The 26,688-nt window shown below is 37.6% G+C and overlaps 1 protein-coding gene across 2 annotated transcripts; it reads right to left on the bottom strand.

Moving 5' to 3' along the window:
* Positions 1–3,550: 3,550 nt before the first annotated feature.
* On the bottom strand, positions 3,551–13,340 carry nup35 (nucleoporin 35). 2 transcript variants are annotated; one of them, XM_077217102.1, is made up of 9 exons: positions 13,189–13,340; positions 12,674–12,835; positions 12,431–12,558; positions 10,920–10,974; positions 10,700–10,835; positions 10,486–10,555; positions 10,272–10,400; positions 10,001–10,156; positions 3,551–4,270 (listed from the first exon to the last, which is right to left on the bottom strand). In XM_077217102.1, exons 1-9 carry the CDS (start codon positions 13,199–13,201, stop codon positions 4,193–4,195), a joined length of 927 nt encoding a protein of 308 aa, XP_077073217.1. In that variant the 5' UTR covers positions 13,202–13,340; the 3' UTR covers positions 3,551–4,192. The 2 variants fall into 2 exon arrangements, with proteins under 2 accessions (XP_077073217.1, XP_077073219.1); XM_077217104.1 differs by lacking the exon at positions 3,551–4,270 and adding an exon at positions 6,759–6,849 and having other exon boundaries at positions 13,189–13,324.
* Between the last annotated feature and the right edge of the window lie 13,348 nt (positions 13,341–26,688).

The raw sequence follows: 26,688 nt of genomic DNA, 5'->3' as shown, positions 1-26,688 counted from the left end.
TCCATTGTGTGCCAAATAAAGAAGCATTTCATTGCAAGGTGGCTCTCTTCTTTCCCTATCAGAGTTAATTCACATCCTCTCATTAAATAGTCCATACTGCTGTGGCCTTTTCACTGGAGGCGTTATTGATATGCACCCTGCCCTGAGAGCCTATACACCCAGATCATCCAATAACAGGTTACTTTTCTGCAGTGCTGCATTTCCAGAATTTAATTAAAACTATAAATGAATAAGTCTAATAGGACCTGCATAAATCCTGTTGCTCAGCCAAGGTCTCATTTAATTCCTTCCTGATCTCTTTAATACACGATTACACAGTGACTAAGAGGACCTGCATCCTGACGTGTTTTGAATTAGGCTGCATTTTACAGTGACAGAGTCATCTTTTACCTGCCACTGCATTTACAACTGATCACATTTAAAATAGCACTTTCGTACTGGATGCTCTATAATAATGCCCAAAAATAGCATGCATCATGCACTTTTCAAGATTTCATATTTGCATCTATCACATCTTAAGGCACAAACAATAAATTGTACAATTAAATTCCAAAAGCCTGGACATGTCAACGGTATCTTATTGCTTTTTTTAAACAATCTCATATAAAATGGAGAGAAAATAAAGACTCCAAAAATTAGTCAATGATAATCAAATACTTATTAAAATTACATTGTTGCAATTGGTCAAATTAGAATGGGCTAATTTAAATGACAAATTTTGTAGCTCATCTAGCACATCTTAACAATAAATTGTAACTTTGCATCAAATGACTGGCTCGCAGTCATCACTGAACTTTTGTTTGCAAGTTGGATTTAAAACATAAGAAAGAAACATGCATGAACTTAAGGTTCAAACTCAAATTAAGGCACTACAACAAGAAAGCTCGTTGTACTTCTGCTTTTAAAAAGCAGTAAATGAACACGCTGCCATCTAGTGCTCAGCTTCCTATGTCATCTTTCAACATTTGTTTAAACTGTAAAATGCATGAAAAGTGTGGCTGCTTTTGGTTGGATCCAAAACAAAAACAATGTGTTGATTCTAAAAAAAAAAAAAGTTGTTAAAAACTTAAGTTGTTGTTTTTTTTGTTGCTAAAATTAGAAAATTTGAGTGGGTAACATTCATTTTTAAAATACTTAACTTTAAAATTTAAACAATTACTTTGTTATTTGAGTGTTTTACAAGAAAACAAATTTTTTCTCTTCAGAATTTCATGTTTAATTCAAGTGTGGTTTCTTGTGAAATCAACTTGCGATTTCTAAGGTAAAATTGTTCACACAGTAACATTTCAGTGTAAACGAGAGAAACTGTACAATTTGCCGTTCTTTTTTCCTCAGGAAACATTGACACTGAGAAATTAAATCTAATTTTTGCATCGTGATCGGCCCCTGATGTCTTGTGCGGTCAATAAAACCCTGAATGCTTCAGAAGTTTACCAACCACTAGACTTTACTTCATTTATGCATGAGCCACAAATATAAGCCCGTTTCAAGGTTAGTTAAATCATGCCTCCGGTGTAAAAACAGCAGTAATCAGGATGGATTAATATCTCAAGCAGGCCCGGGGGTAGCGTGCATCTCTGAGCGTATCACCTGAGCTGTGCACTGACAGCAAGGGTCAGCCTCACCTCCAGAGACCCGCTCTGTGTCACCTTCAGCAAGCACTCAGCCATGTGTCTGACCTGGGCATCCAGCTGGCTACCCTGCCTGATCAGAGCAAGGTTATACACCTCAAACAAGTCTCAGGGTCATCTGGAAGGTCACTGAAAGAGTCCAGTGCAGAAAAAAAATGCCTTAACCTTTGAGTCTCCAATCAAATCTCAAGAAATAATGGAAAATCTGGGTCAAGTTACAATCTTGCTAGCAGCCACAAATTACATATTGGATTTCATTACACATGACAGATTTGAGGGGGAAAAAAATGAATCTTATACAAATGAGGCAAGTACACACAAAATCAATAATTCAATAAATATGCTGAGCTGTGAATGGGTTTAAGGAATGAAGGCAACGCATGTCAATTTGTTCTCATTAGCACATCCCACTCCAAATGGAATTAGTTTGATTTAATTTTTATGTTGAAGTAAATGCTGCAGCTTCATTGGTTTTAGTCATCTGGAAAATGATATGACCATAGCAAGCATATCATTCTATAGTGCCAATCCTACCAGCCTTCTACATGTGCACAACTCATAAATGGCTACTATTATCCTTAAAAAGGCACTCACACTGCTGTCTTCAGGTCGCCGTCACATTGCAACAGGGTTTTTATCCATAATTCCATTTAACAGCTACACATTTTTCAGCAGCATTCAGAGTTGAACAGAGAATGTTTATATGTATATTATGTTTTTATTAGTATTATTTTTATGTAATGTAAATATATGCAAAAGTTCAATAACCAATTAACTGAATTACAAATCTCAAATTGTTACACATTCTAACCAGCCACTTTATTAAAGCTTTTCAACTGCTCATAGCTAATCAGCCAATCACATGACAGCAACTCTTTTGGCATGTAGACATGGTCAAGATGATTTGCTGAAGTTTAAAAGACCTGCCAGAGGTCAGAGGAGAATGGCTAGACTGACTTGAACTGATAGAAAAACAAAAGTAACTCAACCACTTATTAAAACCAAGATCTACAGCGTTTAATGCAGTTGAAACCCTGAAGCACATGGGATACAGCGGACTTTTAAAAGGCTGTGTGTGTGTGTGTGTGTGTGTGTGTGTGTGTGTGTGCGCGTGCGCGTGTGCGTGTGCGTGTGCGTGTGTGTGTGTGTGTGTGTGTGTGTGTGTGTGAAAAAAAATCAAGATCATTTGAATTGTAATTCAGTTAATTGCTAGTCCTGTAAAACTGGATCTATAGGGCAATTTTCTCAATTTTCTACATTTTGTAAACAAGATAACTGCAACAAAAAATAATAATAATAAACTTCTCTTCACACTTTAAATGATTCATTCCAAACCCACTGCAAGTCTTCTAATATGCCAACTTGTTAAGTCTTAAGTAAGCCTACTCAAAATCATGGCACGTTTGCATATTAAAATGCATTTTGCTTTGATTGTGCTTCGTCTCTGCGTGACTGTGCGGAAGATATTACCCTTTACAATAGAAAATGCTTTACGATTAGAGAGCTCAGTAAGAGAGCTACAAATGGCAATTTATCGGTTAAATAAAATACTTTACTCACATGTTAAGTAAAATAACACCATCTCCCCTCATTTTTACAAATTTTCATATATAATTTCTCCGAAAAGCCAAGCCAGTGTTAATTTTAAAATGGTGATTCCTCCAAGTTCCTCGAGGTTTATCGTGCTCCATCACGTCAACCTTTCTCGCTCGCACTTCCACACCATACACGCATCAAAGAGGCCGGAGCAACTTTTCTCTGAAGAGACGCACAGACCATAGTAAAAAAAAAAAAAACACGCTTTGGACAAAGGAATTATGATGCATTTAATCATTTAAATTGTGTTAATTGTTAATTTTGAATAAGAAAAAAAAAGTTACCTAGTGTAGGTTTAAAAAATAACAGAAAACAAACTGAAGTTTCTAGTCAGACAATGTTTATTAAAGGGAAAAAGCATTTTCAAAATCAGACATTTCTTAAAAAAAAAAAAATCTGTCCCATTAAAATGATTGATAAAGTTAGTGAAAACCCACAATAACCTAAAAACAGATGTCCCAATGAAAATGTGGTTAAATCGTAGAATAAGGTCTTGGTATCAAAATGCTGAATGTAATCAATGATATTCTTATGAGATCAATAAAGCAGACCATAACCACTAACTGTCAAGTAAAAATTTCAGATTTTGTACAGTAGGGTCCCGTGAGAGAGTGTCATGATATGCTCCTTAAATTACCAGCAGAACCCTCTTTTGGCATGTTTAAGACCTGAAACACAATGCACACAATTAAGTTGTTAAATCTGTATGATTTTGAGGACAGACTTCAGGGACCAACTCCAAACCCAGCAGCTGAAAGCAGTCCAAGTGAAACACTCAAGAGTCCATCTTCAGCAAAAGGGCACGCAATGTCAAACAGTCCGCAAACGTAGAGATAAAGTGCTTTTGTATTCACTCAATGATTGTGCCCAGAAAAACCCAATGTCAATTTTTTAGAGCAATGTCAACACATCAGAGGCTGTTGATGGTCTCAGAGCTTTTTCATCAGGACCCTGTGAGTGAAAGATTACCATCCAAACATATACTCCATTGCTTTCGATACAAAACTGTCATCCTTTTTTGGTGTCTGTTGATCTGACACAACCTATAAATCAGAACAAAACAAAAAGGAGGTACTTCACAAATTATGCTTTTAAAATGTTGTTCCTTACAGCACATTTCAGTTTCATCCAGTAACTAGCTATTTAAATAACATTTTTAAATCTAAATTATAATACGCCGAATAGTATTATTATCATCTTACCCACTCCTGTCATTCAAAATCATATGAAATATATTGCTATTGCTGAGATATCAAAACTGCAAGAACAAAGGCATAAAATAAAAATATTAAAATCACAAATATATTAGCTCATGTTCACCCGGGTGTGAGAAAACTACAAAAAAGAAAGATGAACATTATTCCCAAATTACATCAGGTTCTGCTGCCGACAGGATGTTATTCAGACTTTAATGTAATTTTTATTGGCTACACTTTACAATAAGGTTCAATTTGTTAGCATTTGTTAACTACATTAGTTAACATGAACTAACATTAACACTTGAAGCATTTACTAATCTTATGCTGTTCACGCTGTCCAATTATTTGTTTATCCGATAGGAATCTGATATAAAAAATTGACTGTGCACACTAGGGCTTTTCACACTTGAAGTAGTTGATCCTGGGTCATTCTAAACCTCAGGTAAACAGAATCCTGGGTTATCTTGCTTCACACTGCTAATAACTTACTCATGATTAACAAATCCTGGGTATTCATAAGCAGACGTTTCGCATTGTACATTCCTAAACCCTGGGTTAATGTTCTTATTTGCATATTTGTGGAGTCAGTGTCATTGATTGGATGAACGCAGCACGCAACCCGTTAACATAAAAGCTCTAGCATTGCGCATCCAACTGTACTATCGAGTTTAAGGATATTTCGGACTATAAAAGGTAAGAATGAAACTGTCTCTTCTTCACTCAAGTTGTCGCATTTTCTGTCAGCATTTGACATTTTTCCTCTCAAATGCTTAATTTACCGTTTATATAATGTGCAGTGATTCCATGACTGTAGGCATCCAAAGCATGATGATGCGTTGGTAAGGATAAGTCCAAAACAACTTCAACATGTTTGCAATACAACTGTTGTCTTATTTACAACATGACAGTGTGTAGCCGCACTGGGCTACTGATGCAGCGACAGAAATTCAACATCTCAATTATATTGTCATTTTCTGCAGTCTTGTTTCTGCAGTGACTTTCAGCATGTTTCCTATAACAACGGCTGACATGTTTACGTTTTATATGGTGTGAGAAAATGACAAACCATGCGAAATCCGATCAGAGCAGTCAGACTGAATCGTTTCCAGAAATGCGATTTGAACAGGATTTCAAATCACATGAATGTAGCTCAAAACATTTGTAAAAAAAACAACAACAAAAAACCTGGTCATTACATGCTTATTTCAATTTAATTTTTATGCATCAAGAGTAAATCAAATTGCACAGAAAACTTTAACTACAGCAGTAGATTGCACCAACTGCTGTGAATCATGCTGCGCCAATCACAACTTTCAGGCATCCATTCAACAGATATCAGCATTTAATTCCTCTAATTTAAAAAAACATGTTACGGTAAATATAGGATTTAGGCTTACTAGATGATGTGTATGCATATGTGAATATATGTGTGTGTAATATATATATATATATATATATATATATATATATATACACTAGAGATGCGCGGTTGGCGGTTATAGCCGCGGACTCCACGGATAAACCGCGGATCGGGCGGATGAAGTGACGAAAAAAAGTATTTTAATTAAATACGGGCGGGTGGCGGGGATTTTTCTAGTCTCGCGGCTGTCATCAGCAGTGCCTTGTATCAGCGGATGGCGGACGGGAAAATTGGTCAAAAACGTTGGTGCAGATGGATGGGGGACGGATGATGAGTTTTGTGCTGCGGTTGCGGATGAAATAATAGCCCATCCGCGCATCTCTAATACACACACACAGCATAAATTTTTGGCACAAAGTTGCAAGTGTTTACAATATTTATAACTCCTGCAAGTGGCACGTTCATAATGTGGGGAATTCCCACTCCCATTTATTTACTTGCACATATATAGAGAGATGCGCAATCTGCACTGCCACACCTCTCCCTCGCGAGTGTCCTGCAGCAGTGAGCAGCTCATTATATCTTGAGTTTAGCATGTGAAAAAGTTTGTTGGGGACATTATAAAATGCTTAATGTGGAGAAAAGCTTACCATGGATAAATGAACTGAAACTGGAGGATCAAATTCAGTATGCACCCAATTGAATGACGTTATACTGTATCTGTCAGCGTGATGCAATAAAACGACAGGTTTTTTTAATCCATTTCATACAATCAGTGATTGTTTTTTGTTGATTTTTTGCACTGTTCTGAACATTGATATTTTATGTGCAACAATACCTCACTCAGTTAAGGCCTTACTAATGATTTTAAATCCACTTTTTTTATTCAGGATTTAAAATGGTGATGAGTGTACTGAAAGTTACTTTCATCTTTTCATTTGTAATAGCATTTTCCTGTTGTTTTGGAAGTACATTTGGGATACATTTCATCAGTGATAAGTGATTTATTTTTTTAAAAGACAATATTAAAACTGTTGATGGATCTAGATATTCTTCATTCTTTCTGAAAAACAGTAAGAGAGAATGTGAATTACAGTATTTTCTACATTTAAAAATAGCAGTGTAAAGTGTTTATTATAAGGGGATAGAATCCACAGCTCAGTACGCACTACTCATGAGTACTTTTACTCAAATGTTTTTTTTTCTTTTACTCTACTCACACAAATTTTTTTTGGAAAGTAATGGTACTTCTACTTTTTCAATACTCTTCCCACCCCTGCTGTTAATATTATTTAATGGACCTGAGCTAACAAACTAACAATGAACAGTTAACTAACTTAAGACGAATAAATACTGTTACAAATAGGAATGTGCCCATGCCGAATACCATATTTGGAAAGGCGCAGATAACGGCTTGAAAATGACTAACAAATTCTACCTAATAATAGAAAAAATATTCGGCAGACACAGTAACTCCTCATGTTTGCTGGATAACAGGTGAACCAAGGCATAGCACAATATTATAGGCTACATAAACCTCTACAATCACTACGCAATAATGAGTGTGTGAAGTGAATGTGTATAACTCTATTAATGAAACTAGTGTAAATTAAATAGCCAAGATACCATCTCTGTGCTTTGCGTCTTTCAGAAATCAGAACTTGGCAAGAGAGTAATATCAACTAAAATCCTACATCATACACGTTCTACTATTTGACATGCCTATTTCAATTACGGTATTTAAACCTCGTATGATATGATACACGAATTAATGAAATGAGCAAGATAGCAAATCAAATAGCAAATCAAATAGCAAAACAATATCTCTGTATGTCTTTTAGAAACCAGCTCTCTTTCAAGGGTAATATCAACTCAGACACTGAATCATACACATATTCTACTACTTGATATATCTTTTGAAATGTTTTAAACCTTTTACAATATGATAGGTTACATGATATTTCTCTGTCTCACCCTCTCTCTGAGACACCAAGCATTGATTTGTTAAGATTTGCATTTGTATGCGTAGTAATTTTAGCCACTGAATATTTTCTTTCAACTTCCATATTCTCTAATCAGCTATTTTACATAGAGTCTGACTCTTATTTAAGGTTGTGGATGATTGTCTTGAAATAACTCAAATTCCTCTGGAAAACAAAATCACTTTTTTCCCTTTTTTTTAATAAAGTTATTTATTTTATCATTGCGTATTAATTAGAAGATAGGGCTGGGCGATATGGCCTAAAAAAAAAATCCCCGATTTTTTCACAAAAAATCCGATTTACGATTTAAATCGATTTTTTTTCTCTCCCTACTTAAAATCAATCTGCAGATGAAAAAGAAATTGTTCAAAACAAGTTTTAACTTTATTTTGTTTTAATATTCCCTTATGGGATTTGATCTGGATTTAATTACAAATCAGAAACAACAAGCCAAACGACAAGAGGACAGACCCTGTCTTTGAAAACATTGAAAATGTAACAAAATAAAATGGGTGGATTGGAATTGGGGATGTGTAAAAAAACAAAAAACTTGCATCACAATAAATGTGTTGTGATTGTCAAATTATTTGGTAACTAAACAATTTTATTAAGTTAATTAACCATGTAAACAATGTTTACATGGCACTATGACTGGTATGCTAGTGTTTTTATTATCGCTTAACACAAATTTCACAATTTCAATTCAATTATTGTGAATTGATTCTGATCTTGATTCAATATAAATTCGTTTGGATAAATATAAGGTATGGTAGATACGTTAATGTGTTGTTAATTGTTCTCAAAAAAAAATTCACCTAATGCTGTAAACAGAGAGCCCTGTCAGCTGGTATTATTAAAGGTTGAAACTAACTCAAATTAAATATAATGCGTTTTTTATAATAACAACGTTATACTGTTTTAATGATATAGGTAAAAATACAATGAATGTGTAATATAGTTATCATATTTAGCAAAATACTCCTCTCTATAGCAATTATTTTAAGTCCACATGCGTGCTATGGGTCATTAAAAGGGATTCCTGAGGTAAATGTAGCGTTACGTGGCATATGTTGTTCTCCAGCTGTTTTATGGACATCTTTCCGCGGTTGAAAAACACTGATCGATCGATTTTATTACATCTCGGTAAGTTGGTAGTAAAGAGTAACAGATGATCCGTTCACGTGCCGCTTGAACTGAGTTCTGTCAGCGTTCTTTCACGTCACATTTACAAGCGCCAAAACGGTGTTTATTGTTTGAATTTCGTAATAAAATTGACAGAATCTGAGAGCTGAGAATCTGTTTCATATCAATAGTAACCTGCTCTGTCTTGTCTGTCGCTGTCAGTGTCCTCTTTGCTCCGCGATTTTTCTCTGCATGAGAAAAGGGATGTGTGGCGTGAGAGCGTGTAAAAAGTGACAAAATTGCGTCTCTCACAGTGAACTCGTGAGAGTTGGCGACCCTGCAGATTCAGCTTGTAAATGTTTTCGGCGGGTGTGCCTCTGCTGCTGCGGTCTTGTTCATTTGCCATGTTGTTTATGTATCTCTATCATGGCAAGCGCTGAGCCCGGTAGGAACTACGGGAACCCAGAGGGGAGCGTCGGCGGTTGTTAAAGAGAAAACCGATTTTCATTCAAAAAAAATCGGCGTAAACTACACATTCGAGTTAATCGACAAAATCGATTTATCGCCCAGCCCTATTAGAAGATATTTAAATATTTATCAGGATTAGAAAAGAAACTCGGGTCGCCCGAAGCACAACCTAACTACATCTCGAAACACTGAGGTTATTACAGATACAAATATCGTCTCCGCTGCACACCCCTAGTAATAAATGTACTGCTCATTTGTAGATGATGTTAGTTAATGCATTAACTAATGAGTACATTTACATTTAAGAATTTGGCAGACGCTTTTATCCAAGCGACTTGCATTGCATTTCAAGGTACACATTTACATTCTTATCAGTTCTTGCTTTCCCTGGGAATCAAACCCATGACCTTGCTGTTGCAAGAGCCAACTCTCTACTATTTATGCCCTAACTAATTTACAAACCTTCATTTTAGTAAAAACGTTTTAGTTACTCCGAGTAGTTTTATAATATGCTCCTTTGCTCCCAAATGGGATAAACTGTTCCTCTTTCCACAAAACATTTCCCCTAACATCATTAAATGCAATTGTTTTCTTAAAAGCTGCTTTTGATAGATTTGTATTAATGAATTTGTTCAACCATACCTGGTAGTCACTGCTGGATGCTTTGTAAGCTGCACTGAGGGGTCTCATGACAGATCGGGGAGTTGATACAAGGTGACTGGGGGTCCCATGAGCCTTCACCGGGGGAGTGAACACAGAACTGGAAGTACTGCCCTTGTCTGAGGTTTCCATTACACTCTGCCAAAAAAAAACAAAAAAAACAACGTAACATTACTGTTAGAATTATTACATGCAGGGACACTTCCATCCACTGCAAATTTTCACATGGAAATTATTTCTTGTGTGCTTCTACCTTATCAATACATGGTTTGACACCAATCATAATGGCTTCTCCAAATATCTTTCCATCTTTACTGAGAGCTTTCCGTGCCTGCAGTTTAGACTGATACTGAACATGCATCCAGTTTCCAGTATTAGACATCTGTAAATTCAAGGAAACATACATTTTCAAAGATTACAATCATATATAAACCAAACTGCAATGATGAAACCTGGCCTGTACTTACTACATGTTTTAATATGTTCCCATACTGTGCAAACTGTAAAAGGATGTATGATGCAGATGCTGGAGGGAACCTGTGTACAAACAAATAAGAATTGTATGTCGTATGTAGACAACAATAATGCCATAAGCCCTGGCATCATATTTGTGCTAGGATGAATTACCTAATAGTACTATGGGGGTACAATCAAAAAAATAATATTTTTAAACCCACACACCCAAAAACTGTGACCCAGGTGTCATCTAGCTGGTCGTCAGAGGACAGAGCATCTCCTTGTGTGAAGAACGGATCTACTTGAGCTGGGGAAAGTGTTGTTTTCATCTGCTGCCCCGCAGGACTAAACAAACTAGAGACTATAGAACAAGAAAGACACTAGGAATCTATTTTTTTGCAGGGAACTTCATTTAGTAAGAAATCAAATTTCATATGATATTTACCTGTTCCCGGTGTCCCTGGTAGACCAGGTAATGGTGTGTACACTCCAGCAAATGGCTGTGAAAAGCAAAATAATAAGCGAAGGAAAAACTCTGCTTAATAAAATAATGAAAGGTGCGAAATTATGGAATTCTATACCAGAACACTTGAAATGTATTCCAACATTACCCACCTTCAAAAAAAAAAACCAAATTGTGGTTAATTCAGGAACAATATTGCCCTCTTATTTCGTTTTTGCATTGTACTCTCTCTGTATACGTTTTTTTTTTCCCATTTCATTTTATCTCTATCTCATTTATAATATAATGTTAGTCTGTATTTTTATTTTTAACTTAAAGCCCTACTATGGACAAGTGTCGTCAATTAGCTTTAGCTAAAAACACTATGATACATACATCAGATGACTGTTTAAGTTTCTGTTTTTTGTATCGGTCCCTATCTAAATAAACTTAAATAATAATAATGATAATAATAATAATTACTACGATGTTATGATGAACTATGTCTTTCTCCACTGACGTTCTAAGTTATTCAAAGTATTCCTGTGAATGGGTGAAGGCGGGGCTAATTTACAAATTAATTAACATCTGATTAGGGCTGGTCATTTATTTTTAATATTGTTCATTCAATAATTAAATTCCTATAGCTATTACCATATCAGTATTTATTACTGACTTTGAAAGTTTTTTTGTGTGTGTATATTTACTCAATTAAAGGGGTGGTATATGACCTTTTCACAAGATGTAAAATAAATCTCTGATGTCCCCAGAGTGTTTATGTGAAGTTTTAGCTTAAAATTCCACACAGATATTTGTATATCGCATTTTAAAGTTGTCACTTTTTGAGGGTGAGGGTCACCGTTTTTGTGTCTGTCCCTTTAAATGCAAATAAGCTGCTGCTCCTGGCACAGAGGGCGGAGCCACAACAACTTGTGTCCTTAGCAGCTTATATTACCTCACAAAGACATGCACTGAAAAAAAAAAAAGCCTTTTATGTTAAAGCTGGAGTCAGACAATGATGGAGAGACTCAAGAAGAAGTGACATGTAGAAAGCAACAGGACATTTCTGAATAGTTAGTTGGTGATTTTATGTAGCTTATGTGTAGTTATCTTCTAGTCATTGATTAGCATATTCTGTCATTATAATCTATAAATCTTGTTCCCAGAGGTGTGATTTGTCAATTTTTTAGGTTAGTGATGTCACTAACCCGGGAGGAATGCCGTGCAGTCCATACCAACCGTTTGTTGTAATCCTTAACAAGCAATTTCTTTAAAAGAAAATATCTCCCTTTGCTTTGAACGTAGTAACTTTGCAGATGTTGTTTATGCTCAAACAGCAACATTACACCCCAACTAAAGAAATCACATTACAAAAGTGAAATCATAATCAACCACCCTTTTAAAAACATATTTGTAGGATAAATACATTTGAATGTCTCTCCATGTCTCTCTTCTGTTAAGGACATGTGCTGCAGACTTAAATTAAAATCTGCAAGTTTGTATGCACTTCTCACTTGTTTGCGAGAAGCAAGAGGTGACATTCCCACACCAGAGCCGTTGAGGTCATCGTAGATGCTTCTGACTGGAGGGGCTCCACTCTTGTCTTTAGGTGTTGGGACCACTGGCTGTGGAGGAGACCCACCTGATTGAAGAAAGGATCAAATCTCTTACCAAGTAACTTCTATGCCCCGTATAAAAGGGGAGTAGAAATTCCTTAAGGTATTAGTAAAACACGACGAAGAATAATATGCGTTTACCAGCCAGAAGAGGAGACCTTGTTTCTGCCCCACCTCCTGTCAACCCAAAAGACCTGGGTTGAGGTGTGACAGGAGCAGGCAGGTCTCCCATCAGAAACCCGGGCAAAAACTGAGCACCAGGCTTGGGGGAGGTTGGGGAGCCAAGTGTCATTGGTTCAATACCTGTTATGAGACATGAACAAGTGTGTTTTAAAAACTTCCTGAAAACTACGAAGTTATCTATAACCCATATTTGCATGTAACTCCAAAGTGCGAAAAATCGGGCACATAAACAAATAAACGCAAATCATTCAAGAGGCACTTTCAAAGGTTTGTAACTTTACAATAAATATGAAATACCCGCATATACAGATATTGCATTCACTTAGTTGTTATAAAAATGATAAAGCACATGACTTTAGCTACTGGTCATGTTAGCACAGCCACAATTAACGTTACGTACGTTTCTACAAACGTAACGTTATCAAAGACGTCAACATACAAACACAGGACTCGAGTAAAGCTCGAAAACTTACTCTGGATGTCCATACCGGGTCACTAAAACGGCCGCCTCGGACAAAAGATTACCCCTGCTTTACCAGATAAAAAAAAAGAGTGCAAATATTTTTGAACCACACAGAACGGAAGTTGCCCGTGTTCAAATCAACCGACACCAACTTCCGCTTTCACGAGACCAGCGCGCGCCCCTGCAGGCAAAGATGTGAAAAATATATTTTTTGTTTCGCAATTTTAAAAATAAATGAAGACCTGTTTTAAATTTTACTCTCTTTAGTTACAGTATTAATTTGTATGTAATTTTCTCTTAATTGTATTCGTGCATATGTTATGTTGTAAACACAGATAAAAAGATGAACCTGTGAAATATTGTGTTACTGAATTAAAAAATGTTCAGGTAAAATGTTCTTACACTAACTCATCTGTAGATGACACTGTTGTTCCACAGAGGGTGATTATGCATGCATTTCATTGGATACAATATACAGTAGTTGATATAGCCTAATTTCTTGGGCGAGAGGTAATAAACTGAATAAATGGTAATGAATTAATTTCTGACATAGGCTACAGAGTCGTTTTGTATGATGGTTTGGTAAAAAAAAAAACTGATCTCTCTGATCAGTTACCGTATACTAGTTGTATTTCAAAATCAGTTATTAATATGGTTTATATGATATTATATTATATATGTTTTACTCAAGCTTCAATGATCTGGAGAACTGCTACGGTATTCCGATCAGTGCACATCATTGGACTATATCCTTTCCAAAGAAGTGTGTGCAGTAAACAATAAAATGGATTTGAAAGCAGTGCTAAGTATTCATTAGTGCTCAGTGATTTATATCAACAGTAACCATGTCTCTCCAGAACAAAGAGACAGAGTAGGAGTTTCCGGTAAAATGACTGAGCTCATATCCTGGGGCAACACTGAATATATGATGCTGCCAGTCATTTGCATCCAAATAAAGAGAGGAATGCCAGCTCTGTCTAACCCCATTAAGCAAATTGCCATACTTGATAAATGCATTTGTCTGTTTATTTTGATTTATTTAAACAAATCGACACCCAGAGCGCTCCTTTCCTTTATAAATCCCAAGATGTTGAGTGATGTTTCAGAACAGCATTATATTTGTAGAGTTAAACACATGCATATTCTAAAACTCAACTCATGTATTAAAGCATTTGTTGCTCACAGTGCTGTAGAACTTATTCAGTTATTTCACATCATTCAGGGCACATTATGACTTTCATTCATTTTGACAAGGTAATCATCTTCAATAGTTTTGAACTACGTGCCAGACTGAATTCTTCCCCGGGAAAGAGTCTATTATGAAGGAGCGAGATAAAGTTGAGGTGTTGATGAAACTGTCTGATAATAAGAATGCAAACAGCTTGCTCTATGTGACTTGCAGTCAGTGGTAGCCTTGCCTTTATTACTCTACTATATTTCATGGACTGTCACAACATAATGAGCACTTTTTGACTTTTTCACCTCAGTAAACTGTGAATCTTGTGTGCTTATTGTGTACCTTCTCAAAGTTTAAAAAGAGCAAAGAGGTTCATTGCAATAGTTAAAATGTCTCTAATAAAATAAAGGTCATAATTTTACATGCAGCATTTGATCCATAGAGACTTACAAAAGAGGAACAACGCATTCATCAAATAGCTACACGATGCAAGGTTTATTAGACAACTTGATTAGGAAACAAGCTGAGAAGAGAAGAAATGCAGAACTACATTAAGGGGACAATTGTGCCCACAAAGATGGCAATGTCCGTAATCCTTGTCCTTGTGAGGACATTTTTTGGTCCCCATGAAGAATACCGCTTATAAATCATACTGAGTGATGTTTTTAAAAAAAATGTAAAATAGCAGAACGTTTTCTGTGATGGGTAGGTTTAGGGTTAGGGGATAGAATATACAGTTTGTACAGTATAAAAAACATTGTCTATGGAATGTCCCCATAGAACATGAAAGGTGGTTAAGAGCTTGCGGGGGAGGTGTGTTTTCAGCTGCTTCTCGAAATATGTGATGTTCTCAGCAGTTCAGGTGGAGGTTGGCAGCTCATTCCACCAGGGAACAGAGAGGGTTAAAGCTTTGGAGAGTGAGTTTTTGCCCCTGTTGTGAGGGAACTGTTTCTGGTAGTCCAGAAAGCCAGCGTTTAAACTTTAAATTTGATTCTGGCCACAACTGCCAGTGGAGTGAGATAATGGGTTCTCTGGTGTGTGACATGGGTTCTCTTAGCCTGATTGAAGACTATACGAGAATCCACATTCTGGATCATCTGCAAAGGCTTAGTCTTACTGGTGGGAAGAGAATTGCAGTAGTCAAGTCTTGAAACTTACAAGCGCTTGCCTTGAACGAGTATCATGTGACACATATTCTGACAGGAAAGGTCTGATTGAGTATTTAGATAACCAAAAATATCAACAAATCTTGTGTAGATGATATTCTTCTGTATTGTTAAAAACAAGACGAACAGCATTCTCAGTATAAAGCTTTTACTTACTTTTACATAACATTAAATTATATAAGTGGTTACTTCCAGTGCTTTGTTCATCTGAGAGTTTTGCAATAAAGCTTATTGACAACAACATCTTCCTCAGTACTTGCTGAGTCATGAGTCCAGTGATTGCATGAAATGCCCCATTTTACTTCTGACAATGAAACTGACAACAAAACAGATGTCAAGGTCAGCTTGCTGATCCTCATAAAGTCAGCAGAGTGAACAGCACCCAAATGTGCTGCAAAGGAATCTTTGCTGATGGGGAGATATTTGAGACTCCTGCAAGAGGAAACCTGCAATGATTTTCCACAACGGTTGCCATGTGCAAACAACTGAAAAAGTCAATGTGCTTTGAGGGATGAATTATAATAGCTAATGCTATGTGCACTTTATAAGAACCCTGTACTCTTCCATGCATATCCTCTTTTGTTTTGAATGCATATGACAGTGAAAAGGTGTTTTCATGAACTATCTCTTTAAAGTGTCAAAGGCCCTATAGGTCTTACAATGAACACAGTAAGCAAAATCAAATTCTTCTCCTTTTGCTTTCTTGGTAGAAATATACAGAGATAATGCTAAACCAAAGTATATTTTCCTCAGGAAAGACAAATGCTCACAGTTTAGTGCTGCACAACATTTTATTATGCTGGACCCAGCTGCTGTGATAGGCACTTTGTAATTATGTGGTTGTAGGAGGCTCGTGATGAAGGGACGCCAGGGTCGTCCTTCTGCGTGAAGCATTTAAACATGTATTATTCAGCAGCCTGGCACAGAACATTTCCAGGACCCTGACAGAGCTGAGCTACACAGTTTTACCTTTCAAAAACCCCTCATTTACTGCATTTAACATTGAGTGGGGACAAATATTGAATGCTGCTCAAGACATAGGTTAATTATACAGACGTTGTTCTACATTCTGCATGGTCAATAATAGCTTGCATTTGGTGCAGTAATATGACTGTTTGCATTTCATATGTGGAGTCTGAGACTATGCATTGGACTGTGGTGGAGATATGAAAGGTAACTTCAGGTATTTCCACTTTAAGCTTTTTCAATTAATTGAAATTAAGTATTTAAGAGGGAGCTTCAAGAGGGAGCTGGGATTTTAGCGGCAAGGTTATTGGAGTAAGTAAAAACAACTTTCTGAGTGTTTGGCATGGTAATTGGTATGAAAATATTGATAGTTTTGGTCTTGGCGGAATAGATCTGCTACTCTGCTGCTGCTGTAGGTTATTGCTGCTGCTGCTGGTTATTAATGCTGGTGCTGCAGAGCAAGTATGGGACTTGCTACAGTAAATGAATACAAAACACTCTGCTGTGAGCAAGTAAGACATGCTGCTGTATAATGTACACTATATGTACATGAATTAGCAGATCTTTATAGGTGGAGCTGGGGAAGGTGGAGGGTTTCTGAAAGCTTGCTGCACTGCTAAGCCTAACTAAGTATTTCCTAAAAAATTTTTATTCAAGTGTGCTATCAGTACTTCTTTTAAGCGAAGATAAGAGTGTATACTTTCAATCTACTTTTTTTCAGATATATGCTTAACAAAAGTATACTTAAAGCTGCAGTCCGTAACTTTTTTTGGGTTAAAGATTATCCAAAGTAATTTTTTGAGCGAGTAATAACCATCCAGTGTTAAAAACTATCTGCTTCCCTTAGCTTGATTCAAAACGGTAAGCTTGTAATAATGTTTTTAATTCCAGTGGTTCTGGTGGATTTCCGCGGGAAATTCAAGCATGTCTTTGCGTCATTACGTCACATCTGTACACATAAAGAATGTGTCTCGGCTAGTAGGCTATATTACATGTGAGGATGTTGGAGGTGGAAATTTATATCCTTTTATCACAGCACTTGATATAATTAAACTTATCAATTTGATGGCGGATCCAGAAAGGTTCAAACGACAATCACTAGTGACAATTGGAGATTCATCCGTTGTAAAATGCGAAAGACTTCGGAGTGGCTAAAGAAAAAAAGAGACGGCACCTGGGGCCACGGAAGGGCATTAAATGTAGTCATGCAATGCTGATGTTGTTAACATAAAAAAATTGAGAACAAAGTATAATTTACACGGTTTGACGTGATATGATAAGCGATTGTTAGATTTAATCAGCGCGATTTACTGCAATGCTTTTTCCCCTTAGTTGGTTAGAACAAAAGTGGATGGTACATACTTGTTCAGATGACATTTTCCGGTGAAAATTCTTATGTTGGTCATACTTCCAAAAGTAGAATCTGTGATTCCGAATGACAGTATCCACACTGGTGTGGTGACTGACAGCCGCATACTCTCCTTAAAACATTGAATTCATCCGCACTGTGCCGTGCCATGCCAAGGCACAACCCACATAAAGTTGTTCCGCAAATAACTGCAATTGCAGATTTCGAACAGAGATGGCGACAAAGAGGAAAAACTACGGACTGCAGCTATAAGTATATTTAGTATTTTTAGTATGTACTATAGTATTTTTTTCAGTGTAATTAAATTACTAAAATAATATATAAATATTAAATATATGTGATGCTAATCTCACTTTAAAAAACTGACAACTATACTTGCAGTATAAAAAGGTTAAAATTTACTGACAGCATTCTTCAAGATGTACTTTCATAAACTGTCATATAACCAGTAAACAAACAATATACCAAAAGTTTATCCAAAGAATACCAAATACCAAAGAAACTCTTAGATGTGTACTTAAAATGTACTACTGTTACACAAAAAGTACATTAAAAGCATACTTTTATAAACAAAAAAAAATGGGCCAACTTTCTCCCAAGAAGTATTGAAATAGTAAAAGTACATAGATATTAGTTTACTAACAACACAAAGTATACTTGGAAAATATTATTTACTTGAGTTTACTTGATAAAATTAACTTAAAATCCTCTTGAAATCAAAATTGACCATATTTACTTTGTTAGCACACATTACTGGTCTTAAGGTGAACAATTAATTAGTGCAAGTTAATAATGTAAAAAATTGTTTGTCATGGTAATCTTTAATCAAAATCAGAAAAAATTTTCGGGTCTGGAACAGCGTTCCTTTTCCGATTCTTCAGTTTGAGGGCTTGGGTTGAAAACTCTAAACCACTCCCCTTCAACAGTTTGCTATGAGCGAGAGATGGAGAGGAAGTGTGCTAAAATAAAACTGTGCCCTCCATTCAATATTCCGTTTAGTATTAATTATTAGGTTTCCATTTAGGAGCGGACCCAATAACCAAAACTCCCTAGAAACCACATAGAAACACACTAAAAACAAGTATGAGGGAACTCTCTAAAAAATGCTGGTTTGTTTCAACCAATGGTTGGGTTAAATGTATTTTTAAACCAACAATTGGGTTTGTCCATATTTGGCCCAACCATGGGTTGAAACAACCCAGTATTTTTTAGAGTGCAGTTTCAGAATCAGATCAGTTGTCTTTAATTGTCTTTGGGTCTAGTGTTTGTGTAAGAGTCAGAAGAACATTTTGTTGCCCTATGGTGGTCTTTCCAGCTTTCCTGGTTACATTTCACTCCCATATTTCTGGACCCCAGACATAATGGCCCATCTGGTTTAAGTGCAGTCAACAGCTTTCATTAATCAGCCACTGTTTCTCAAAAAAGAAAACCTGAATAGTCAAATATTACATGGTAATTGGGGAATTTAATTCTGCACTTTAGTGCACTGATGAGCTTGAGGAGTCAAGAGGCCCCACTCAAGAGAAACCGAATCAGTGAGATTTTTTCTCAAATGTTCCAGGTTATGAAGAAGGGCAGACAGGCCCTAGAGATGAGTGTACTTCACCAAAGAAGGTCAAAGCTATGCTATGACATTTCATTCTCCAAAAGGGGGGTTTTGCAGTGATACCATAAGAACCATTTTTTTATTCCCAGAGATCCTTTCAGTGAACAGTTCTTAAAAGAAGCATTTTGTTTTTCGAAGTGTGAAGAACATTTTAATAATCTAGAATAATCTATGTCCGATGGATGTTTAATGTTCTTCATGGAACCATCAATGCCAATAAAGAACCTTTATTTTTTAGGAGTGGAGGATTGATTTGCTTTTGTTGTTGTTGTTTGTTGTTTTTCGCGAACTCTAATTTGGGAAAACCATATGAGAAGTGAGAAGTGTCCAACTGCTCTCCTCTCCTGACTGCAGCCACCTACTGTCAACTAATTTCAAAGCAAAGCATTTGGCATTTCAAAGTAGCCTACTGGTTAATTTAGGGCTGAAACACTTTTACTGTGTTGCTCTGAAGTTGATTCTAATTTGAATTCTTTTGAAACTATACAAAAATTAAAAAGCTGTCTAGAGAGATTTGACTACCATGCCTATGTGAGTGGAAAATATTTGATGGACCCTGAGTGTTAATATAATTAAACCTTGGCTGTTACAGCTCAGCTCAGATATGCTCCAATTTTACAAGTCTAGTGAATATTAATGTTTTATTAGAGACTAAATCTAATATACTGATATTAGATGATTGTTTTTCCTCTAACCTAATGACATATGATCCCAATGAGTATTTGAAGGACAATAGTAATATCCTTCAAATACTATATATTCCAGAACAAACAACATTCAGTATGCAGCTCTGCACATATCCTGAATTATGTTAGATAATTTCATACATCATAAACATTGTCTGCACACACTGCACATATTGTGCATCCCATTGAAATAACCTGATGGCTTTCTCTGAAATGAAATACAGCATTATCTATAATGTATTTCCCCTCTTACAAATTCCATTCTTTTAAAGGCAATGCTGGAAACACAGAGGACAGAACTACAGTAGGTGTTCCATAATTGATTGTTACTTTTAAAATGCGATCTTGCATAAATTAAAATGAAATATTAAAATCTAACCTCTCGGCACTCAAAGCGGTTTACATAGAAGGACGAATCTCCTCAACCACCACCAATGTGCAGTATCCACCTGAATGATGTGACGGCAGCCATATTGCGCCAGAACGCCCACATCACACCAGCTTATTGGTGGAGAGGAGACAGAGTGATGAAGCCAATTAGTGTATATATATGGGGATGATTAGGAGGCCATGATGGACAGAGGCCACTGGGCAAATTGGGCCAGAATGCCGGGGTTACTCACGTACTCTTTCAAAAGACATCCTGGTATTTTTTGTGACCACAGAGAATCAGGGCCTCGGTTTAACGTCTCATCCGAAGGACGTTGCTCTTTGACAGTATAGTGTCCCCATCACTATACTGGGGCGTTAGGACCCACACAGACCACATGGTGAACACCCTCTGCTGGCCTCACTAACACCTCTGCCAGCAGCAACTTGGATTTCCCAGGAGGTCTCCCATCCAGATACTAACCAGGCTCAACCCTGCTTACTGTAGCTTCAGTGGACAACCAGTCCTGGGCTACAGGGTGATATGGCTGATGGCATATTGTTTCATTGTTTCATTCAGGTGTCCCTTGTCTAGTCTTTAGTCTTGTGTATTTAAGCCCTCATGTTTGCCTTATATCTTTGTCTAGTATTGATTGTTTCATGAAACTACTGTTGGTAGCCCTGTCGATGTTCTTGTTTTGAGTTTTAAATTCCATGCCTCGTCATGCTTTTGTTTTATGTTTGATCATGTTTTATTAATTAAAGTTGCGCTTAGGTTCTCAGTTCAACTTGCCTCCAGAGGATTCATTACACAAATGGAGTTGTTCTCTATATCAGTGTGCACTGTTTCTGAACTCCCTGCAAGGCATGAATGCTGGCATTCAAGAGAAAGTCTTACCCAAAGATGAAAATTCTATCTTTTACTCATGCTCATGATTTTCTAAACCTGTCTGATTTTCATTCTTCTGCAGAACATAAATATATTTTGAATAAATTTGGTAAACCAAACAGTTTTGGGTACCATTAATTTTCATTGGATGAACAAAAAAAGCACTGAGAAATTTCTCAAAATATATATTTTTTATGTTCAGTTCATACAGTTTTGGGACAACGTGAGGGTGAGAAAATGCTGACCGAATTGTAATTTTCAGGTAAACTAACCCTGCAACAGATGAGAATGTCCACTTTTGCATGCACACCACCTTTTGACATATCCATATAATGCTAAAATATTTGTTAAAAAAAAACCATATATTTTTACATTGTTGCAAAACCTCTTTCTCAGTCTCTGTTAAGTTCCTGTAATTTCACAGGGCAAACATGAGGGGTTAAATACACAAGACTAACGACTAGACAAGGGACACCTGTGAAGAATAAAACAATGAACCAATGACAACATGACACATCAGACAAGGGAACACATGGCAGGATCACATGACATACATGAAACGGGAACTAACCCCAAAACGTGACCATTTGGAGTGGACTTTATGCTTTGTAACTTTGCAGACCCTTTTCTTGCACAACCAGCAACATTACACACTAAAGAAAGTTGAAATTGTAAAAAAGCAAAATTGGACCCTTTTAATGATGAGGTTTCACTGCCCTCAATGAGACACCATTCTTAGATATAAATAAAAAGGAAACTGCAGTTTTTGTTTATTATTGACACACCCTTTCATTTTAAAATATGACTATATTCGTGCACTGGATTTAGGCTGACTAGAAAAGGATAACTCAGGGTGCTTGATTTCACAAAGTTTCCTGATATACTGACTCATCACAACACAGCAAAAGAGAAGTTACCGCACTATAACATTCACCCTTAAAGGGTAAACACCTTTCTAATCTTGGATTTACCATCTATTCATTATTTAAAAGAGGTCAGTGATTTTTATAGGAAATGTTTTTGTCTGCCATTTCTCTAGAGACCCCATACAGATGTCTTTACACTGATTAAGTTATGAGTAATGTGTAGATGCTGGAAATACCACTGGGGTTTCCTTCGGCTGCTAGGCCAGATTTCAAAGATCAGCTCAGCTGCACAGTCAGGTGCGGTAATGAGACCTCCTCCTGTAATATGTTTGTTAACGAGGGTACAATTGGCAGGCTGGGTGAGTGGGCTAATTTTCGGGCTTGCTCCTGTCCACTATGGGAATATAGCTTATAAGTAGTGGTCTGATGTTAGTCATAATGGCTCTATTTATGTAATACGATAGTGTTTGAATCTCTTATTGGGTAATGGCCTGTTGGCATACAAGGATTTTGTGAATTTAGCAAGCTTTAATATCTTTGACTATTCGTCACCCTCACGTTGTTCAAACCTGTATGAATTCTTCTACAGAGCACAAAAGCAGATGTTTGGCAGCGTGTTCTGTATTGACTGGACTGTACACATAGACTGCCATTCTCAAGAGTGCTTTATTGCTCAAACTCCGTTAACAAGCAACATGAAGCAACACCGCTTAACGGCGCCCTCTGTTGGCTGACTGTTACAATAGTCAGTATCAGTACATCTCTCTCTCTTTTTTTTTTTTTTTTTTTTTTTTTTACAAGAACTTAACTATGACAATTTAAACAAGATCTGTCAACCTAAACAGCACTTACTCTTAATAACAGCAACAACAAAAGAAACAAGTTAGTACTACACAATCTTGCTGCGTATTTCTAACATTAGCTGCACAAACTTTGTTGCATATAACTAAGTAAATACGAAGTAAAAAAAAAAAAATTCAAACCTAACCTAACACTCTTCTATTAGTCTTTTAGGTTTCATTGCGTGACGACGTGGTCTTCCCCCACCCATCTCAGTGGAAGGTGAGTTTTTTGTGATGTTTTCAGTGACAGCTGTAGAGCTAGGAGAGTTTTCCTCTACTCGTGTTTGCTCAGTTGGTCCACCAGAGATTACTATGTCTGTACTTTCACTACAGGTGCTTGGCACTTTCAGCAGGTGACGGCGATTTCGTCGCAGTGTGTTACCATACTCAGTAAGTACCTCGTAGGATCTTGGTGTTGTCTCTTTGATGACCATCGCTACAGGTTCCCATTTCCCATCACATCTGACACGTACCGTGTCCTTTTGTTCCAGTGGACATAGCTGTTTGGCATTCCTGTCATAGGCTTTGCTCTGGCTGTTCTTCTCTGCATAATCTCTGTGTCTCTTTTGAAGCAGGTGTTCTGCTGAGGGTACCCGTGTTCTCAGCTTCCTGTGCATGAGAATTTCTCCTGGAGACTGTCCACATTCAAGAGGGGATGCTCTGTAGTTTAGCAGTGCTAAATAAGGATCCTCTCCTGTCTCAGCAGCTTTCTTTAGCAGACGCTTTACAATCTGCACTCCTTTTTCAGCCAAGCCGTTTGACTGCGGGTACAGTGGACTTGATGTTACATGTTCAAACCCATAAGTCTCCGCAAAGTCCCTGTAGTCCTGACTGCTGAACTGTGGTCCGTTGTCACTCACCACAGTCACCGGAATTCCATGTCTTGCGAAGATGGCTTTAGTGTGTTTTATCACCTGTTGTGCTGTTGTATTTGTCAGCATCGCCAGCTCTGGATAGTTTGACTTGTAGTCCATGATGACAAGGTAGTCCCTCCCTGCTAGGTGAAATAAGTCTGTACTGACCTTTCTCCATGGTTCCTCAGGTTTACTGTGGGCCATCAGGGGTTCCTTAGGTTGCTGGTACCTGTGCCGCTGACATGTCTCGCAGCGCTGCACCAGTGCTTCAATGTCCTTATTCATGTGTGGCCAATACATCAAAACTCTTGCACGTCTCTTGCATTTCTCAATGCCTAAGTGTCCCTCATGCGTGAGTTTTGCCATTTGTGAGCGCATGGAGGTAGGTATGACAATCCGTTCGCCTCTCAAGAGCACACCATGCACAACTGACAGCTCGTCTTTAATGCTCTGATATGGGTTTGTCAACCTCTGATCTCCTGGCAGGTGGATTTTGTCTATTACAGCTTGTAGCTCACGGTCGTCTGCCGTTGCTTCAGCAATCTGTCTCCATTTATCCTCAGACACTGGTAGGTGTTTTTGTATGCAGTCTACATGAACCTGAACATCATGTTCTATGTTACTTGATCCTGTATGGCTCAAAGATGCTCTGCTGAGTGCATCTGCCATCACCAGGTGCTTCCCTGGAGTGAACTCAAACGTCAGACTGTATTTCTGGAGACGGAGGATTAACCGTTGGATGCGAGGAGGAGCATCTCCTAGTGCCTTTGTTGAGATCGCTATCAGTGGTTTATGATCAGTCTCTAATACCACTTCTCTTCCATAAATGTATTCATGGAACTTTTCACATCCGAAAACTGCTCCTAATTTCTCTTTCTCTATTTGTGCATAGTTTCTTTCAGCCTCAGTCATCGTTCGTGATGCATATGCCACTGGAAACCATGCCAAGTCATGTTTTTGAAGCAGAACTGCTCCAAGTCCATCTTTTGAAGCATCAGTAGATACTTTCACTGGAAGCTCAGGATCAAAGAATTTTAGCACCGGTTCTTTAACTAAGCTGTTCTTGAGCATGTCCCATTCAGTCACATGTTCATGCTCCCATCGCCACTCAGTTCCGCTTTCCAGCAAGCTGCGCAATGCCTTCGTGTTAGCCGACAGATTTGGAATAAATCTTCCCACATAGTTGACTAAGCCTAATGCACGTTGCAGCTCTGTCTTTTCTTTGGGTTGTGGCATTTCTTTTATAGCTCTTATTTTTTCAGGGTCTGGCTGTATCCCTGCAGCAGATAATCTGTCTCCCAGGTAAGTAATGTCTCTCACCCCAAACTGACACTTTTGCTTGTTCAGTTTCAGTCCTGCTTTTCGTGCTCGTGCCATCACTTTTCTCAGTCGCTCATCATGTTCTGCCCTTGTAGCACCCCATACGACTACATCATCAAGAAAGACTCCCACACCTTCCATGCCATCGAACATTTGTTGTACTGTCCTGTGAAAAACCTCTGGAGCTGAGGCAATTCCAAAAGGCATACGTAGGAAGCAATGTCTACCAAAGGGAGTGTTAAATGTGCACAATGCTTGCACTTTCCTCATCCAGTTTAACTTGGTAGAACCCTGATGATGCATCAAGCTTGGAAAAGAACTGTGCACCAGCCATTGCGCTTGTGATGTCTGATTTAGTTGGCAGCCTATAGTGCTCTCTTTTGATCCATTTGTTCAGATCTCTTGGATCGATACAAAGTCTCAAATCACCGTTCTTTTTTTCCACAATGACGAGAGAATTAACCCAGTCAGTAGGTTCTTCTACTTTTCTCACTATCCCTTTGTCTATCAAGGATTTCAGTTCTTTTCTCAGTCTTTCTTTCAGGGCTAATGGCACTTTTCTTGCTGCATGGATAACCGGTTCTGCATTTTCTTTCAGCCGTATTTTGTACTGATTAGGTAAGCAACCGATACCCTGGAACACATCCTTGTACTCCCTCATTATCTCAGCGGTAGAATCAGCACATATGTCCATCCGTTTGCTGTGTGCTGCGCCCCTAGTGGTCACTAAAGCGCTATCAATGACATGAACTCTCTTTATAAGCCCAAGTCCTTCACTTGCTTTCAGACCTAAAATCGGCTGTCTATCCTCCTCTACTAGAACAAACAGTGCATTTATGGTGCGTCCTTCTCCTGAAAGACTCGCTCTGAAAACACCTATATGTGGAATCGGCTGATCGTTAAATGCCCTTAAGTCCAATTTCTTTGGTCTCACTTTTGGCTTAACGTTCATCTTATTGTAGTATTTTCTCGGCAGAACATTTACTTGTGCACCTGTGTCGATTTTCATTGGCACTGTCACACCATCCACCATCAAAGGTGCTATCCATTCATCATCATTACTGTCCATATTAGTCAGAATTGCTGCTTCGACATACAGTGGTTCTCCGTCCTCACTGTCACTTTCTTCTCGTTTCTGTCCGACGACATGTACCCTTTTCTTTGTGAGACAGGACCTGGCAAAATGATTTTTTCCTCCACACTTTCGACATTCTTTGCCATAAGCTGGACATTCTTTGGGAGCATGTTTACTTCCACATCTCTCACAGTCTCTGCCCTGTGGTTTCCATTTGGATTTTTGTGTCTGTCGCTTATCAAATCTTTTTTTGTGTTTTTGCACCGTATCAACAGCAGCAGTTTCACTTTCGTTTTCAAACGATTTCAATTGCATCTTCGTACTT

This window comes from Siphateles boraxobius, unplaced genomic scaffold (assembly GCF_051911475.1).
Source record: "Siphateles boraxobius isolate OS27281-9 unplaced genomic scaffold, OSU_SipBor_1 7, whole genome shotgun sequence".
Classification (NCBI taxonomy): Eukaryota; Metazoa; Chordata; class Actinopteri; order Cypriniformes; family Leuciscidae; genus Siphateles; species Siphateles boraxobius.
The sequence above is the reverse complement of the archived record's forward strand: the minus strand, read 5'-3'. Positions and strand labels throughout refer to the sequence as shown.

Excerpts from the sequence above, each read along its gene's own strand:
- nup35 (XM_077217102.1), bottom strand. Across the intron at positions 10,556-10,699 it reads ACCTGGGTCACAGTTTTTGG|GTTCCCTCCAGCATCTGCAT; the intron begins GTGTGTGGGTTT and ends GTTTGTACACAG. Across the intron at positions 10,157-10,271 it reads TCAAACCATGTATTGATAAG|AGTGTAATGGAAACCTCAGA; the intron begins GTAGAAGCACAC and ends TTTTTTTGGCAG.